A 15342-nucleotide genomic window follows, 5' to 3' on the forward strand; every position below is an offset into this window, starting at 1 on the left:
AGTTGATAAAATGTTCATAAGAAAGAAGTGAAATGCTAATGGAAATGTTTCACAATGATGTCATTAGGCAGAGCAGGCAACAGATGGCACACAGACAGCAGAGCTGGGGACAGATATGCAGGGACAGACTGGCAGAGACAGGGAGTCTCAGGTAAGTTTGTTGAGTCTTTGTTTGGCAACATTATGAAAGGTTCTCAATTTTTTTTATTTGTAAAATAGGGACATAATTGGAAAATGCCATGGATTCCCCCACTCTCAACTTAAACTGGTGACTGAACCAAGATTTGTTTAAGGCAATGGTATTGCTGTTGTGATTAATTGTGTAGTTTTGGGTACCGGTAGTTAGGAGTACAGCAAACACCTTATTTCTTTTCTAGGAGACAGACTGTGAGTCAGTGAGGGTGGTGAAAGGGAAAGAGCCAAGGAGAGAGACTTCAGAGGACAGTGTCACAGCCACGGCAGGACCAGGTGTCACCCTTGTTGCCAGCAGCACCAGTATAGGGGACAGTGGCACAGCATCGTCCAGTTTCCTCAGTGATGGCACAAAACCATATCAGCCACACCCACAATTTATAGAACCGCAAACTCTTGTCAACAGAGTGTTGACGTTTCAAGAGAGATGGTTTCGCGATTTCCCCTGGCTACATTATAATCCATCAATAAAAGGAGTGTTGTGTTTTCACTGTAGCCAAGGGTTTTCAAGCCAGCCATCTTTTGGCCAAAGAGCAGATGCTGCCTTCATTAGTGCAGGATTTAGGAACTGGAGAAAAGCCATTGAAAAATTCACAGCACATCAAAACTGCCAAACCCACCGCCACTTTGTAACTGTAACAGCACACCAGCTAAATCCAATCGGTGTCCAGTTATCCAGCACGTGGGGTAAACAGCAGGAGGACGCAAGGCATTGCTTGATGAAAATTGTTAGTTAGGTGCGGCATGTAGTAAGACAGGGACAAGCCTTTAGAGGCCACACGGATGACAGTGGGAATTTATACCGGCTTTTGAAACTCAGGGCAGAAGAGGATGATCCCATTTTACTGAAGTGGTTAACAGAGCGTACCACAATGTACACAGGCCCCAAAGCACAGAATGAAATTCTGAACATCATGGCCAATACAGTCATTCGAGGCATTGCAGCTGAGATTAGGTCTCTTCCGATTGTACAATTTTCATTCATTGTTGATGGTACTCAAGATGTCTCTGGTGCTGAACAGGAGAGTGTCTGTCTGCGTTATGTTGACCATGACCTTGTCCCTCACGAGGAGTTTATTGGGCTATACAGGGTGTCGGAGACAACAGGCGAGGGCATTGCGAAAGTGGCAACTGATGTGTTGTTGAGGCTCAATTTGCCCATGTCTGGCTTACGTGGGCAGAGTTACGATGGTGCCTCAAACATGGCAGGAAAATACACAGGTGCACAGGCAATTGTGAGGAGGCAGCAGCCATTAGCCCTCTATGTCCATTGTGGAGCACACTGTGTAAATCTGATTACACAGGCTGGCTGCTCAGCCTCCCCACTGATCTGGGATTCCCTTTCTTGGGTCCATCATTTAGGTGTCCTCTATGGCCAGTCAGGAAAGTTTAAGAGCATGTTTGAATCAATTGTCACGTCCAAAGATACAAATCTGACCACCCTGAAACCCCTATGTCCAACAAGGTGGACTGTGCGGAATACTGCTATTAGAGCTGTGCTAGGGCAGTATGAGAGGGTACTAAGCAGCCTAGAGGAGATGGCAAAATCTGCATCCAAGACAGCTTCAACTGCCAGTGGCTTATTCGAGCACTTCAGCAAAGGCAAGACTGTGTTGGGCCTCACACTTGCCTCTGCTGTTCTTGGAGAGCTTGAATGTCTAAACATTTCACTGCAGAAGAAAACTCAGACTGTCTCTGGTATGCAGGCTGCAGTCGAGTGTGTGCGGTCATCTCTTAGGGGCAAGAGAAATGACGAAAGCTACCTTGCACTGTATGAGAAAGCAACAACTTTGATTGACTCTATTGAATCCATTGAGACGCACTCAAGACGATTTGCTGGCAAAGCAGTGGATCACTATAGGGCAGAATTTTTTAAAGTGTTGGATGGTGTGGAGGTTCAGTTTGGCGACCGTTTTGACCAGGACAGTCTAAACGTCCTGCAAAAGTTGGAAAGAGCGCTTCTCACGGGGGAGTTGGATGAGTCTCTAGATCAGTACCCTGAGCTGAACATAGATTCTCTTTCAGTGCAGATCCCTCTCTTTCACAACAAATACCCCTGTAGCAGCAGTTGAGAGGCAGCAGAGGTCCTCAGGAGGCTTCCAGTGGAGGTGCGGGGGTTGTTTGACCAAGTTGAGGTGCTGATCAGAATTTTGTTTGTGGTGCCAGTGTCTTCATGTGAGGCTGAGAGGAGTTTCAGTGCACTTCGCAGGTTAAAGACTTGGCTACGGGCTAGCATGGGCCAAGAGAGACTGAACGGCGTAGTTGTCTGTAATGTACATAAAGACAGGCTGGACAGTCTCAAGAGGGAAAATATCTGCCAGCAATTTGTTGGATCCATTGAAACCCGCAAACATATGTTCGGTTCTTTTGTTCAGTAGTGTGTATAGCAGTGGTTCTCAACCTTTTTTGGGTACTGGAACCCCTGCATATTTTGAGGCAAGGCAGGCAAGGTTTTGAGCGGTCCTCAGGGACCTCCACCCCCTCTATATTATATGTAAACTTACTGGAAACCTTGTGGTACTGAATACGTTCATTACACTTTTTTTTATTTCACGGACACCTTGCAATTAGTCCATGGACCCCTGTTTGAGAACCCCTGGTGTAATTGATTTTGTTCTTTTGTTTAGTAGTTTTTAGTACATGACAGTACACTTACAAATTATTTATTTCATGTTATTTTATTTAAAATGGCATACTTTGTGTGACATACTTGTCCATAGCTGCTGTTTGAAGAGTTGAGACACTGACTGAAGGATATTTTGTTTGATTTATTTGGGTTTTTCATTGAAGTAGTTATTTTGCTTTTAGAACTGTACTTATTTTAAGCTTTTTGTTCTTGTAAAGATATTGTAGTAGACTCAGGCCAGGTGCACATATTTAATGACTATATAAATGTATCACAAAGTCAAATTAAAAGGTCAATTCAATACGGAGACCAACTTTGTGATGGTTCTCAATGGAGATTCTTTACGATGAGATCACACCATGTTCATTGTATTTATGAAAACTGCTCCCATACAGTGTACAGTACCATTGCCGCCTACTGGCCTTTCTTGATATTGCTGGTTGTAAGTACGAATACCTGCATACATACTGGACTGATAAGGAACACTGCTATAACTATTATTAGTAGTAGTATTATAATGATTTAAACAAGTTGGGACAACCCTTCAGTTAACTACTGTACCTAACAATTATCCAGTAGTAGTGATTATGGTCCCTCAATATACATTTAACATATTACAACGTAGGCTGTGTTACAGCACTACTTTTGGTGTCCCCCTCAGGAATTGCTCCTGAGAAAATTTCATGTAATTGTCCCCTCCAAGGTTGATATCAGATTTTCGCCCCTGTGTGTAGAGTATTCAGATATAGTGGAGAATCGTTCACCTCCTGTCTTCTAGATGAACTTAGATTTTGGACAGCAGGATGAATACAACACATACTCAATACAGTAGCCGTGTCTGAAATCTGGCTTGCCTACTACTTACTAAAACTGCATGTGTACTAATCACACACTATTTAGAATGTACTATTTAATAAAAACATTTTCAGTAAGCAACAAATGTCAACATACTAGACTCACCCATACCGAGAGTGTGTCAGCTAATGCGCAATTGCGTTGTTTCCCGCCATTTGTTCATTTTGGTACAGCTTGTCCCCTTATCTGATTATCAGCTGTTGTCAAACACACGTTGGTCTGAAAAGATGATTCTATTCCTCAGTAGCAGGCAGCGAATTTGTTGTAGATGAAATGAGCCGAAATGAGAATGACATGAGTATGACATCCTGGCATTTAAAGCATACAATTTTTCCCCCCACACACTATAAAACGTTGTATTTTCGCATTCCCAATCATTCTACTATTTAGAACGCAAGTAGAAGTATTCGGACCCTGTAAGGACAATGTGTAAACCCACCATTCTACTGACGTCAGATGCAAAAGTCACCCCTTTAGAGGGCTTCTCCAGAGAGCTGCTACTGCTGCTGCCACCCAGAGAGTTCCTCCTAATGATACCTTGGAGGGGGAGCATGTCCAGGCGCTGCAGACTGTTTCTGCGGGAGGAGGAGAGGTAACTCCTTTCCTTAGAGAGGCGGCGCTGGCGACTTGACAGCATGGCGGCAGGAGAGACAATCCCCGCAGGGGGAACCTTCCCCATCCTCTCATATAGCTCTTCAATCTCCCTCTTCTGGGTGGCCTGGAGACTCTGCACCTCTGCCAAGTGTCTGACAGGAGGGAGAGAGAGAGAATGAGAGAGCGGGATAAAGATAAACAGTTTAGGACTCTGAGGAGGATATGTTTAAGTGCTTTGGAATAGTTGAGAGTCAAGTTGAGTTCAAAGTAATCAAACTTCGATTAAAACCCAAAATGGGTGAATGACTGAGGAGATGCTGAAGGTGAAACACTCACTTCTCCCTCATCTCCTGCAGCTCCTCCCACATGTCCTCACTCTCTGAGTCGTCACTGCTCAGGTATGTGACGTTACGGCTGTAGCTCAGCCACATGTGGTTTAGAGCGGAGTTGTAGGTGGGGCTCCCTGCCCCTCCCTCCCACAGGCCACGCCCCTCTGAGTCCACCGCTATAACGGACAGGCCGATGTCTGCAGACATACCCATCAGACTGAGACTGCACATTCTCTTCCTTCTCCTCCTCCTCACTGTCTGCTGCTCTTCCTTTTCCTCCTGCTCCTCCTCATCTTCTTCCTTCTCCTCCTCCTGCTCCTCATCTTCTTCCCCATCTTCTTCCTCCTCATCTTCTTCCCCCTGTTCTTCCTCCTCCTCTTCCTGCTGCTGCTCCTTGGTCCCGGCCCACTCTACTTGGACCTCCCGGGCCTCCCCCATAGTGAGGTGTCGGTGTGGGGGGGAGAGAGTGAGGGAGGTGTTCAGGCTGGTCTCTGACTCCCAATGCTCCTGCTCCTCTGTGCTGCTCTTGGAGGTGGTGGTGCTGCCCACTGACATGGGCCTGGCGGGGTTAGAGCCCTGTCCACCTGGTTCAGCAGTCACAGGGATCTCCATGCTAGGGGAGACCTGAAAACGGCCCACTGTGACAACAGCAGGTGGAGGATCTGTGGGGAGAAGGGGGTTTATGATCAATATCAATACAGTGATAATAATTCATTTTCACAATCTGCTGTTTGTGTTTACATTCTGTTCCAGTAGTTGATATTATATTCCACTGATATTGACTCATGTACACTCAAATTGATTACAATGCTTTAGGCCGGGATTCAATCCGATTGCCCCTTTTCGGGTATGCACCGTTTAAAGGCAATGTTTCCGCATTCGTGGAGCATTCAAGGTAAACGCTGCATATGTCAGCTCAATCTGAAATTTCCTTTAAATATCAAGCGTGCAGTTACAGTGGGGCAAAAAAGTATTTAGTCAGCCACCAATTGTGCAAGTTCTCCCACTTACAAAGATGAGAGGCCTGTAATTTTCATCATAGGTACACTTCAACTATGACAGACAAAATTAGAAAAAAAAATCCAGAAAATCACATTGTAGGATTATTAATGAATTTATTTGCAAATTATGGTGGAAAATAAGTATTTGGTCAATAACAAAAGTTTATCTCAATACTTTGTTATATACCCTTTGTTGGCAATGACAGAGGTCAAATGTTTTCTGTAAGTCTTCACAAGGTTTTCACACACTGTTGCTGGTATTTTGGCCCATTCCTCCATGCAGATCTCCTCTAGAGCAGTGATGTTTTGGGGCTGTTACTGGGCAACACGGACTTTCAACTCCCTCCAAAGATTTTCTATGGGGTTGAGATCTGGAGACTGGCTAGGCCACTCCAGGACCTTGAAATGCTTCTTACGAAGCCACTCCTTCGTTGCCCGGGCGGTGTGTTTGGGATCATTGTCATGCTGAAAGACCCAGCCACGTTTCATCTTCAATGCCCTTGCTGATGGAAGGAGGTTTTCACTCAAAATCTCACGATACATGGCCCCATTCATTCTTTCCTTTACACGGATCAGTCGTCCTGGTCCCTTTGCAGAAAAACAGCCCCAAAGCATGATGTTTCCACCCCCATGCTTCACAGTAGGTATGGTGTTCTTTGGATGCAACTCAGCATTCTTTGTCCTCCAAACACGACGAGTTGAGTTTTTACCAAAAAGTTTTATTTTGGTTTCATCTGACCATATGACATTCTCCCAATCTTCTTCTGGATCATCCAAATGCTCTCTAGCAAACTTCAGACGGGCCTGGACATGTACTGGCTTAAGCAGGGGGACACGTCTGGCACTGCAGGATTTGAGTCCCTGGCGGCGTAGTGTGTTACTGATGGTAGGCTTTGTTACTTTGGTCCCAGCTCTCTGCAGGTCATTCACTAGGTCCCCCCGTGTGGTTCTGGGATTTTTGCTCACCGTTCTTGTGATCATTTTGACCCCACGGGGTGAGATCTTGCGTGGAGCCCCAGATCGAGGGAGATTATCAGTGGTCTTGTACGTCTTCCATTTCCTAATAATTGCTCCCACAGTTGATTTCTTCAAACCAAGCTGCTTACCTATTGCAGATTCAGTCTTCCCAGCCTGGTGCAGGTCTACAATTTTGTTTCTGGTGTCCTTTGACAGCTCTTTGGTCTTGGCCATAGTGGAGTTTGGAGTGTGACTGTTTGAGGTTGTGGACAGGTGTCTTTTATACTGATCACAAGTTCAAACAGGTGCCATTAATACAGGTAACGAGTGGAGCCTCTTAAAGAAGAGGACAGAGGAGCCTCTTAAAGAAGAAGTTACAGGTCTGGGAGAGCCAGAAATCTTGCTTGTTTGTAGGTGACCAAATACTTATTTTCCACCATAATTTGCAAATAAATTCATTAAAAATCCTACAATGTGATTTTCTGGAGAAAAAAAATCTCATTTTGTCTGTCATATTTGAAGTGTACCTATGATGAAAATTACAGGCCTCTCTCATCTTTTTAAGTGGGAGAACTTGCACAATTGGTGGCTGACTAAATACTTTTTTGCCCCACTGTACGTGGCTCTACCGTTGATCAGATAGAACCCTGGCCTTAGTTTCATAACTTTCTGTTAGAAAACCAATCCAACTGCCATATCTACTGCCAACATCTGGCGATGGTGTAAGAAGTGGAAGGAATCAGAGTTAGCTGATGTGTGGATCTAGGTGGCACTCTACTGGCTTGGAAACAGCTTTTCTCTGCTGAATGTGGCCCTGGGACTTCTCAAACAGAGCCTGTTCTGTCTGTCTGTTGAGCGGGGTGGGCCTTGTTGGGTTGGGTCGCTCGCGGACCAGAGCAGGGCGGAGGTGCGGTGTAAACACAGACAGGTGGGGAGGAAATGGGAGGAGAGGCCTGTAACGAGTCTGGAAGCCTTCTAATTGGTCAGTTCTGCAGGGCAAATCTTCTAATAGGTCAATACTGGTAGGCAGGGCTATAATCACATCTACGTATTGGTCCCTTATTCAATGATCCCGAGGCACTGCTAGTGCTAATAGGTGATGTTGTCACCAAACACTGATGTGGACAGGATAAAACAGAACAGGAAACAATGGGAAGGGTAAATTGGCCCAAACACGCTTATTTTTAGATTGCAGGGCAATTCTGAGAATGATTTACTCTGGTTCCTTGAAAGTTTTCCTGGAGGTTTAATTAACGCTATGAGAATGGAAAATATAGGTTATTTAGAGTATTTTGAAAAATAACTTCCTTCAAACTTTCACTGAATGTTTCAATAACACTTTTAAAGTAATGAAATACCAAGAAAATAATGTTTTTTTGTCAAGTTCCTTAAATGTGCTTAAAATGTTCCAAAGCCAAGCAACTATCCTGCACCATTCCCAGAAAGTTGTGGGAAGTGTGTATGCAAAATAACCATAGGACAACCATGCTCTCACCAAGCTCTAAGAAACATATGGTTCTCAGAACGTTATGTGCTAGCTGGGTAGGCCTTATTTAGACAGAATACAACATAAAACACACGTGCATAATAGAGAAACGGCCTCGTTGTGTGTGTGTGTGTGTGTGTGCGTGTGTGTGTGCGTGTGTGCGTGTGTCTGGAATGTTTACTCTTCATTTGTTTAGTGTGCTAACAAGGTCTGCCAGCGTCCTCCCCGACCCGTCTCCTACCATCAACAGATCAACAGTAAGCTTAGGTAAGGGCCAGTACAGTACAATACAGCTAGAGTAGAGGTAGCGAGGGGAAGTCACTGTGAATTCTACCTGTGTAACTGGGAGATACTCTGGGCTTGGGAGCACTGGCATTCATCTCAGGCACCATTGGTCTGGACATCGGTGTGGTTGAGCTGAACGATGATAACTTGGGAAAAGAGGAAGGAAACATGTAATCAACATTATTAAGAAAATGATTAAGAGAAATTAAACCTATCCCCCCATTACATTAGGTATTTCTCTTTATCATTTTCTTATTCAAATAAAATTTTATTTGTCACATGCGCCGAATACAACAGGTCAACCTTACAGTGAAATGCTTACTTACAAGCCCTTAACCAACAATGCAGTTTTAAGAAAAATACCTAAAAAAATAAGAAATAAAAGTAACAAATAACAATGTTGATTACTTTTTTCCAGTAGGCTTGCAAAATAATTTCAGCTATGTTTCAGTGACCAAAAATATTCAGCAAGAATGACATTACTTGTCACTGTCAGACAGTCATGTAAGGTCTAGTTGGTAACTTACTGTGCTCTCCGGGCTGTCTGGTGCCGAGGGGGACAGGTCAGACCCCGACGCAGAGCTGGACACATCAGACTGGTCCTGAGGAACCATGTAGGATCCCTGGGAACTATTCTGTAAATGGCTTAAGCTTTTGGAAGACACTGTTTGCAGTGACATCCCCTGTGGGTTCCTTGGAGGGGTGTTGTAGCCCATCATAGAGGGAGATATGTGGTTATGCTGCCAGCTGGGGTGTCTGTTTTGAGAGTACACAGACCCAGACCCATCCCTCTGCATCTGTGGTGGAGTGTTTGCGCCCTGGTAGACACTGTGCTGTTTTCCTTGACCAGGCATCCCACCCTGAGGGTAGGGGACCTCCACTGGAGCTGTCTGGTAGTGTGGGGAGTAGATGGATGGGTAGCCCGACTGGGGGTGGGTAAGCTGGGGGTGGAAGCCTGCTATGGAGGGCATCCCTTGGTTGGCCAGGGTGTTGGCAGGGATGAAGGAGTGAGCCATGCTCATCGCCATGGAGATCACATTGGCCAGGGAGAATAGGGGCTGTGTGTGGGAAGGCCACATGTCGGAGTGCTGGGGGTGAGCAGAGGGAGACAGAGGGTTCCCCTCCCCGCTGTACTCTGAGGGGCTCGGGGCATCAGAGTGGTGGCCCCCGGAGAAGGCTGGGGAGTAAACGGAGGGGAACATGGGGTTGCTGGCAACCCGTGTGAGGGGAGAATGGGCTGGTTTTGGGGAGCCGTGGTTCACTGGATAAGGGAAAGGGAAGTGTGTGTGGCCCATGAAGGGGGGCATGTGGTAGTGCTGCTTGGGATGGGGGTGCTGCTGCTTGGGATGGGGATGGAGGTGCTCTGGGGAGAACATGGAGGCTGGGTGGTGCTGCTGGGGGTGGGGGTGCTGCTGCTGGGGCTGGGGGTGCTCTGGGGAGAACATGGAGGCTGGGTGGTGCTGCTGGCAGTGAGGAGAACCTGGAAGATAGAAACAAAACAGAACAATTTATGTTAGTTATTATCATATTCAAGTAACTTTTATTTACTGAGAGGGAACTTCATGTGTGGTGACAGATTGGTAGACACAAAACAACATAACATTACCTAACTCAGAAATACCACTTGTGTAAAAATAACGCCTTACAAAACCTCAATGTGTTCTTTACAGTGTCCTCATACAAACTCTTATGCCAATGTCTAGAGAACCCCTTAGGTTGTAAAAGAGTGGGAAACGGACTGAACGAACACAGAGACTAGTGAATTATATTATTCTTGCTCCATCTCACTCTCCTCAGATTTTGGATTGTTCCTTCTGCCCCACTGCCAAAAACCCTGCCTGATGTCACATCAGGCATTTAGAACATAAATCCCTCATGTACAGTGCTTTCCATGGTGAATGGCAGGGTTTTGTCTTAACAAAATCACAGTTTAAGAGAGAGCTTTGATGAGATTGTCATTGCATAACAGGAGCTGATAGCCAGAGTGGCTGGGGCATGTGCAGTTATGTATGCATCCCAAATGGCACCCAAAAGTAGTGCCTTGGTCAAAAGTGGTGCATAATGTAGGGAATAGGATGCCATTTGGGACACAGACAGGGATTTATTTTGGATTAGAAATTTAATGGAGCAAGGAAAGACTAGTTTTGACATTTTATGAAAGTCTGAAATTGAAAACATCACAGACGTCAATTCAATGTCTATTCCACACTCCTCAGGGATTAGTGCGGACGCCATTACACTACCCCATCCATTAATTTGAAATTGTATTCAGAAATGGCTCTACAGTTATGAACCAACAGGTCTCCTGTCACTTAGGTAATCCACCCACTAACACGCCAGTCACTGAGATAATCCACCCACTAACATGCCAGTCACTGAGGTAATCCAGCCACTAACACGCCAGTCACTGAGGTAATCCAGTCACTAACACGTCAGTCACTGAGGTAATCCAGCCACTAACACGCCAGTCACTGAGGTAATCCAGCCACTAACACGCCAGTCACTGAGGTAATCCAGCCACTAACACGTCAGTTACTGAGATAATCCACCCACTAACATGCCAGTCACTGAGGTAATCCAGCCACTAACACGCCAGTCACTGAGGTAATCCAGCCACCAACACTCCAGTCACTGAGGTAATCCAGCCACTAACGTAAATTCAGATAGAAATATAGTTTGGGTAACACTCAGTTCCAGCAGGCATTGTGAAACCAGACTGTGCTGTGTCCAGCAGAGTACAGAGAGACAACAGGGGAAGGAGGAAGGGGGGATATACTTCAGATGGCCTCCAAGTCTTGTGGGGTGGAAGGGGACGTTGTGTGTTCTTTAATTGACTTTAAATGCTTCCATCTCCTCCAGTGGGGGGGGGGGGCTTTCTTGGAAAGAGGGGGAGTGGGATTGTTTGTGTGTGTGTGTTTGTATGTGTATGCGTACGTTTGTGTGTGTGTGTGTGTGTGTGTGCTAGAAAACAGAAAACAGGCTGGGAAAGCTTATGCTTCACAGTGACTGCATTCACCTCTCGAAAATAGGCAACAAGCTTCCTTCAGATGAGGTAATTACCCAAGGCTGGCACGGCACCACTGAGGCACAAAACCGGGCTTTGAGGTGCAGGGAAAATTAGTCGGGACCATTCAAATGTCCTGACAATACTAAGAACGGGGTCTGAGGAGGGAGGGGTTTTACGACAGTGTCGGACCCGGTTTGTGTTCCACTGCCAAGATGAGGATGCATCCCAAATGGCACGCTATTCCTTTAATAGTGCACTACTTTCGACCAGGCTTTGGTCGTGCCCTATAGGTCATAGGGTGTCATTTAGTTTGCAACAGTCCTCTCTCTGTGGTGAACAGTAAACAATGCTAAGTCTCTTCACATGGGCCTGTGGGGAGGAGGAGGAGAGGTAGGCTGTTACAGTACAGTACCTGGGGCGTTGTGGAAAGACTGGGAGCGTAATAGAGGTCTCCATGCAGGTAATGTTACGTCTGCTGGGCTGAAGAAGTCTCCTCCATCAGCGGGACCCAAGGGAGAACCATGCACGCCTACACTGGGGTCAGTAATGCTGAAGTCTGGGAGAACAGACAGATACAGACAGTCAGTCTCAGTCATTGAGATGGACATGCACAGTGGCAAGAAAATGCATGTCTATTTACCATACAAACCCTAGTGAACACACAGTAGGTGTAGGGAGGTTGAATATGAATAGAGACCAAGCAGCACAAGATGATACTGAGAAGAACTGAGGTTTTGTTTTCTTACCTGGTAGAGAGGAGGCAGTCTGTGTCCGCTCCACAATGTGACTGTGAAGATTAGGCTGGAAGAGAGGACACAGATATACACAGTGAGTTAGAGATTGTCTGGTAATTTTTTTAATACTTTTTAGCCAGTAGTTCTGAAAGTAGCGCTCACATGCCAAAAGTGGTCGCTGAAAATTGCGTACTACATCACACATGAGCAGATATGTACACCACATAATTTCTCTCTCACTCTGCTGTGTGTGCATCTTGCTAGGTGTCACTCAAATAGCGAGGGGCTGAAGCTCATTGGCTAGAACTTACATTGCTAGGGGGCTGGCCCAAGTGGGGGAAAATGTAACGAAAATGGCGCAGCACAGCTTTCAAACTAATTGAGGTAAAAAAGTAATTCTGCTCATAGATTATGCATGAATGAACTACACATTGACACATCCAGCCCAAAGCGAAAGGATAAAAAAATATTTAGTAGTCGCCAAAGTTTCAGAACATTTCTTTAATAAACATAAACATAGGACATAAACCCAATGGGTTTGTTGTGAGAAGTCAGTTGCATAAAAAGCAGGGTCATTTTAATGATGAGGGCCATTTGAATAACGACCCATTAAGACAATCATTAACAACTATGTGGTGTTCCCATTACTTCGCTTTGGTTTAAATCTTTTAACCACCATAATCTGAACTAATAACTAACTTTAAACCGTCCTAAACAGCAAACAAACTAACGGTTCCACTAACGGTCCGTATGTAGCCAAACGTAGCTGCACTAATGGCGCAAAAGCCATGACAGGGAGACATAGTGGAGTGGTAATGCGCGTGCAAGCAGTTTCTCGCCATTTGGGTACACTGCAGCATCCACCAAGAGGCTCTTGCTGCCAAGGGAATGCCTGACAGCTTGAAAAACGTTTTGGACACAACAGTGAAAATGGTTAACTTTGTTAAAGCAAGGACCCTGAACTCTCGTGTATTTTCTGCACTATGCAATGATATGGGCAGCGACCATGTAACGCTTTTACAACATACAGAAGTGCGCTGGTTATCAAGGGGCAAAATATTGACACGTTTTTTTTAATTGAGAGACGAGCTTAAAGCTTTCTTTAGTGACCATCATTTTACCTTGTCTGACCGCTTGCATGATGACGAGTTTCTCACACGACTGGCATATCTGGGTGATGTTTTTTCCCGCCTGAATGATCTGAATCTAGTATTAAAGGGACTCTCCGCAACTATATTCAATGTGCGGGACAAAATTGAGGCTATGATTAAGAAGTTGGAGCTCTTCTCTGTCTGCATTAACAAGGACAACACACAGGTCTGTCCATCACTGTATGATTTTTTTGTGTGCAAATGAACTCAAGCTTACGTACAATGTCAAATGTGATATAGCGAAGCACCTGAGTGAGTTTGGTGCACAATTACGCACATACTTTCCCGAAATTGATGACACAAACAACTGGACTTGTTATCCCTTTCATGCCCTGCCTCCAGTCCACTTAACAATATCTGAACAAGAGAGCCTCATCGAAATTGCAACAAGCGGTTCTGTGAAAATTTAATTTAATCAGAAGCCACTGCCAGAATTCTGTATTGGGCTGCGCTCAGAGTATCCTGTCTTGGCAAATCGCGCTGTGAAGACACTGATGCCCTTTGCAACCACATACCTATGTGAGAGTGGATTCTCGGCCCTCACTAGCATGAAAACTAAATACAGGCACAGACTGTGTGGAAAATTATTTAAGACAGACTCTCTCCAATACAATCCAACATTGCAGAGTTATGTGCATCCTTTCAAGCACACCCTTCTCATTAAAATAGCCTCCAACACTCTAATCAGCAAACTGGATGTAGTCTATCACAGTGCCATCCGTTTTGTCACCAAAGCCTCATATACTACCCACCACTGCGACCTGTATGCTCTCGTTGGCTGGCCCTCGCTACATAATCGGCGCCAAACCCACTGGCTCCAGGTCATCTATAAGTCTTTGCTAGGTAAAGCTCCGCCTTATCTCAGCTCACTGGTCACCATAGCAACACCCACCTGTAGCACGCGCTCCAGCAGGTATATCTCACTGGTCATCCCCAAAGCCAACACCTACTTTGGCCACCTTTCCTTCCAGTTCTCTGCTGCCAATGACTGGAACGAATTGCAAAAATCACTAAAGCTGGAGACTTATATCTCCCTCTCTAACTTTAAGCATCAGCTGTCAGAGCAGCTTACCGATCACTGTACCTGTACACAGCCAATCTGTAAATAGCACACCTAACTACCTCATCCCCATATTGTTATTTATCTTCTTGCTCTTTTGCACCCCAGTATCTCTACTTGCACATCATCATCTGCACATCTATCACTCCAGTGCTTATGCTAAATTGTAATTATTTCGCCTCCATGGCCTATTTATTGCCTTACCTCCCTACTCTTCTACATTTGCACACACTGTACATAGATTTTTCTATTGTGTTATTGACTGTACGTTTGTTCATGTGTAACTCTGTGTTGTTGTTTTTGTCGCACTGCTTTGCTTTATCTTGGCCGGGTCGCAGTTGCAAATGAGAACTTGATCTCAACTGGCCTACCTGGTTAAACAAAGGTGAAATCATTTATTTTTATTTTTTATTAACCTGTGGTGAGTTATTCACAATTTTCGATGAACAAATAAGGTTTTATATGTAAGATGGTTAAATAAAGAATAAAATGATTGATTATTATTATATTATTATTTGTGCCCTGGTCCTATAAGAGCTATTTGTCACAGTTTTTTCAATATTTAGGACTAACTTATTCCTTGCCACCAATTCTGAAACTAACTGCAGCTCTTTGTTAAGTGTTGCAGTCATTTCAGTCGCTATGGTAGCTGACGTGTATAGTGTTGAGTAATCCGTATACATAGACACACTGGCTTTACTCATAGCCAGTGGCATGTCATTAGTAAAAAATGATAGAAGTAAGGGGCCTAGAACAGCTGCCCTGGCGAATTCCTGATTCTACCTGGATTTTGTTGAAGAGGCTTCCGTTTAAGAACACCCTCTGTGTTCTGTTAGACAGGTAACTCATTATCCACAATATAGCAGGGGGTGTGAAGCCATAACACATACATTTTTCCAGCAGCAGACTGATTGATAATGTCAAAAGCCACACTGCAGTCTAACAAAACAGCAGCCCCCACAATCTTTTTATCATCAATTTCTATCAGCCAATTATCAGTCATTTGTGTAACTGCTGTGCTTCTTGAATGTCCTTCCCGATAAGCGTGCTGAAAGTCTGTTGTTC

General features: G+C 44.9%; 1 protein-coding gene across 1 annotated transcript in view; it reads right to left on the reverse strand.

The window, feature by feature from the left end:
* Nucleotides 1-4055: 4055 nt before the first annotated feature.
* The window catches only part of LOC120046000 (serine/threonine-protein kinase WNK4-like), a 107984-nt gene continuing 96697 nt past the window's right edge, over nucleotides 4056-15342 (reverse strand). Inside the window, exons 13-19 of the mRNA XM_038990915.1 lie at nucleotides 12079-12133; nucleotides 11745-11888; nucleotides 8853-9805; nucleotides 8375-8471; nucleotides 5082-5258; nucleotides 4604-4793; nucleotides 4056-4419 (exon numbers count right to left, since the gene is read on the reverse strand). Coding sequence (XP_038846843.1) covers nucleotides 4056-4419; nucleotides 4604-4793; nucleotides 5082-5258; nucleotides 8375-8471; nucleotides 8853-9805; nucleotides 11745-11888; nucleotides 12079-12133 — 1980 coding nt within the window. The remainder of the gene's footprint in view (nucleotides 4420-4603; nucleotides 4794-5081; nucleotides 5259-8374; nucleotides 8472-8852; nucleotides 9806-11744; nucleotides 11889-12078; nucleotides 12134-15342) is intronic.

The sequence above is a fragment of the Salvelinus namaycush genome, chromosome 4, assembly GCF_016432855.1.
Source record: "Salvelinus namaycush isolate Seneca chromosome 4, SaNama_1.0, whole genome shotgun sequence".
In the NCBI taxonomy this organism is placed as follows: Eukaryota; Metazoa; Chordata; class Actinopteri; order Salmoniformes; family Salmonidae; genus Salvelinus; species Salvelinus namaycush.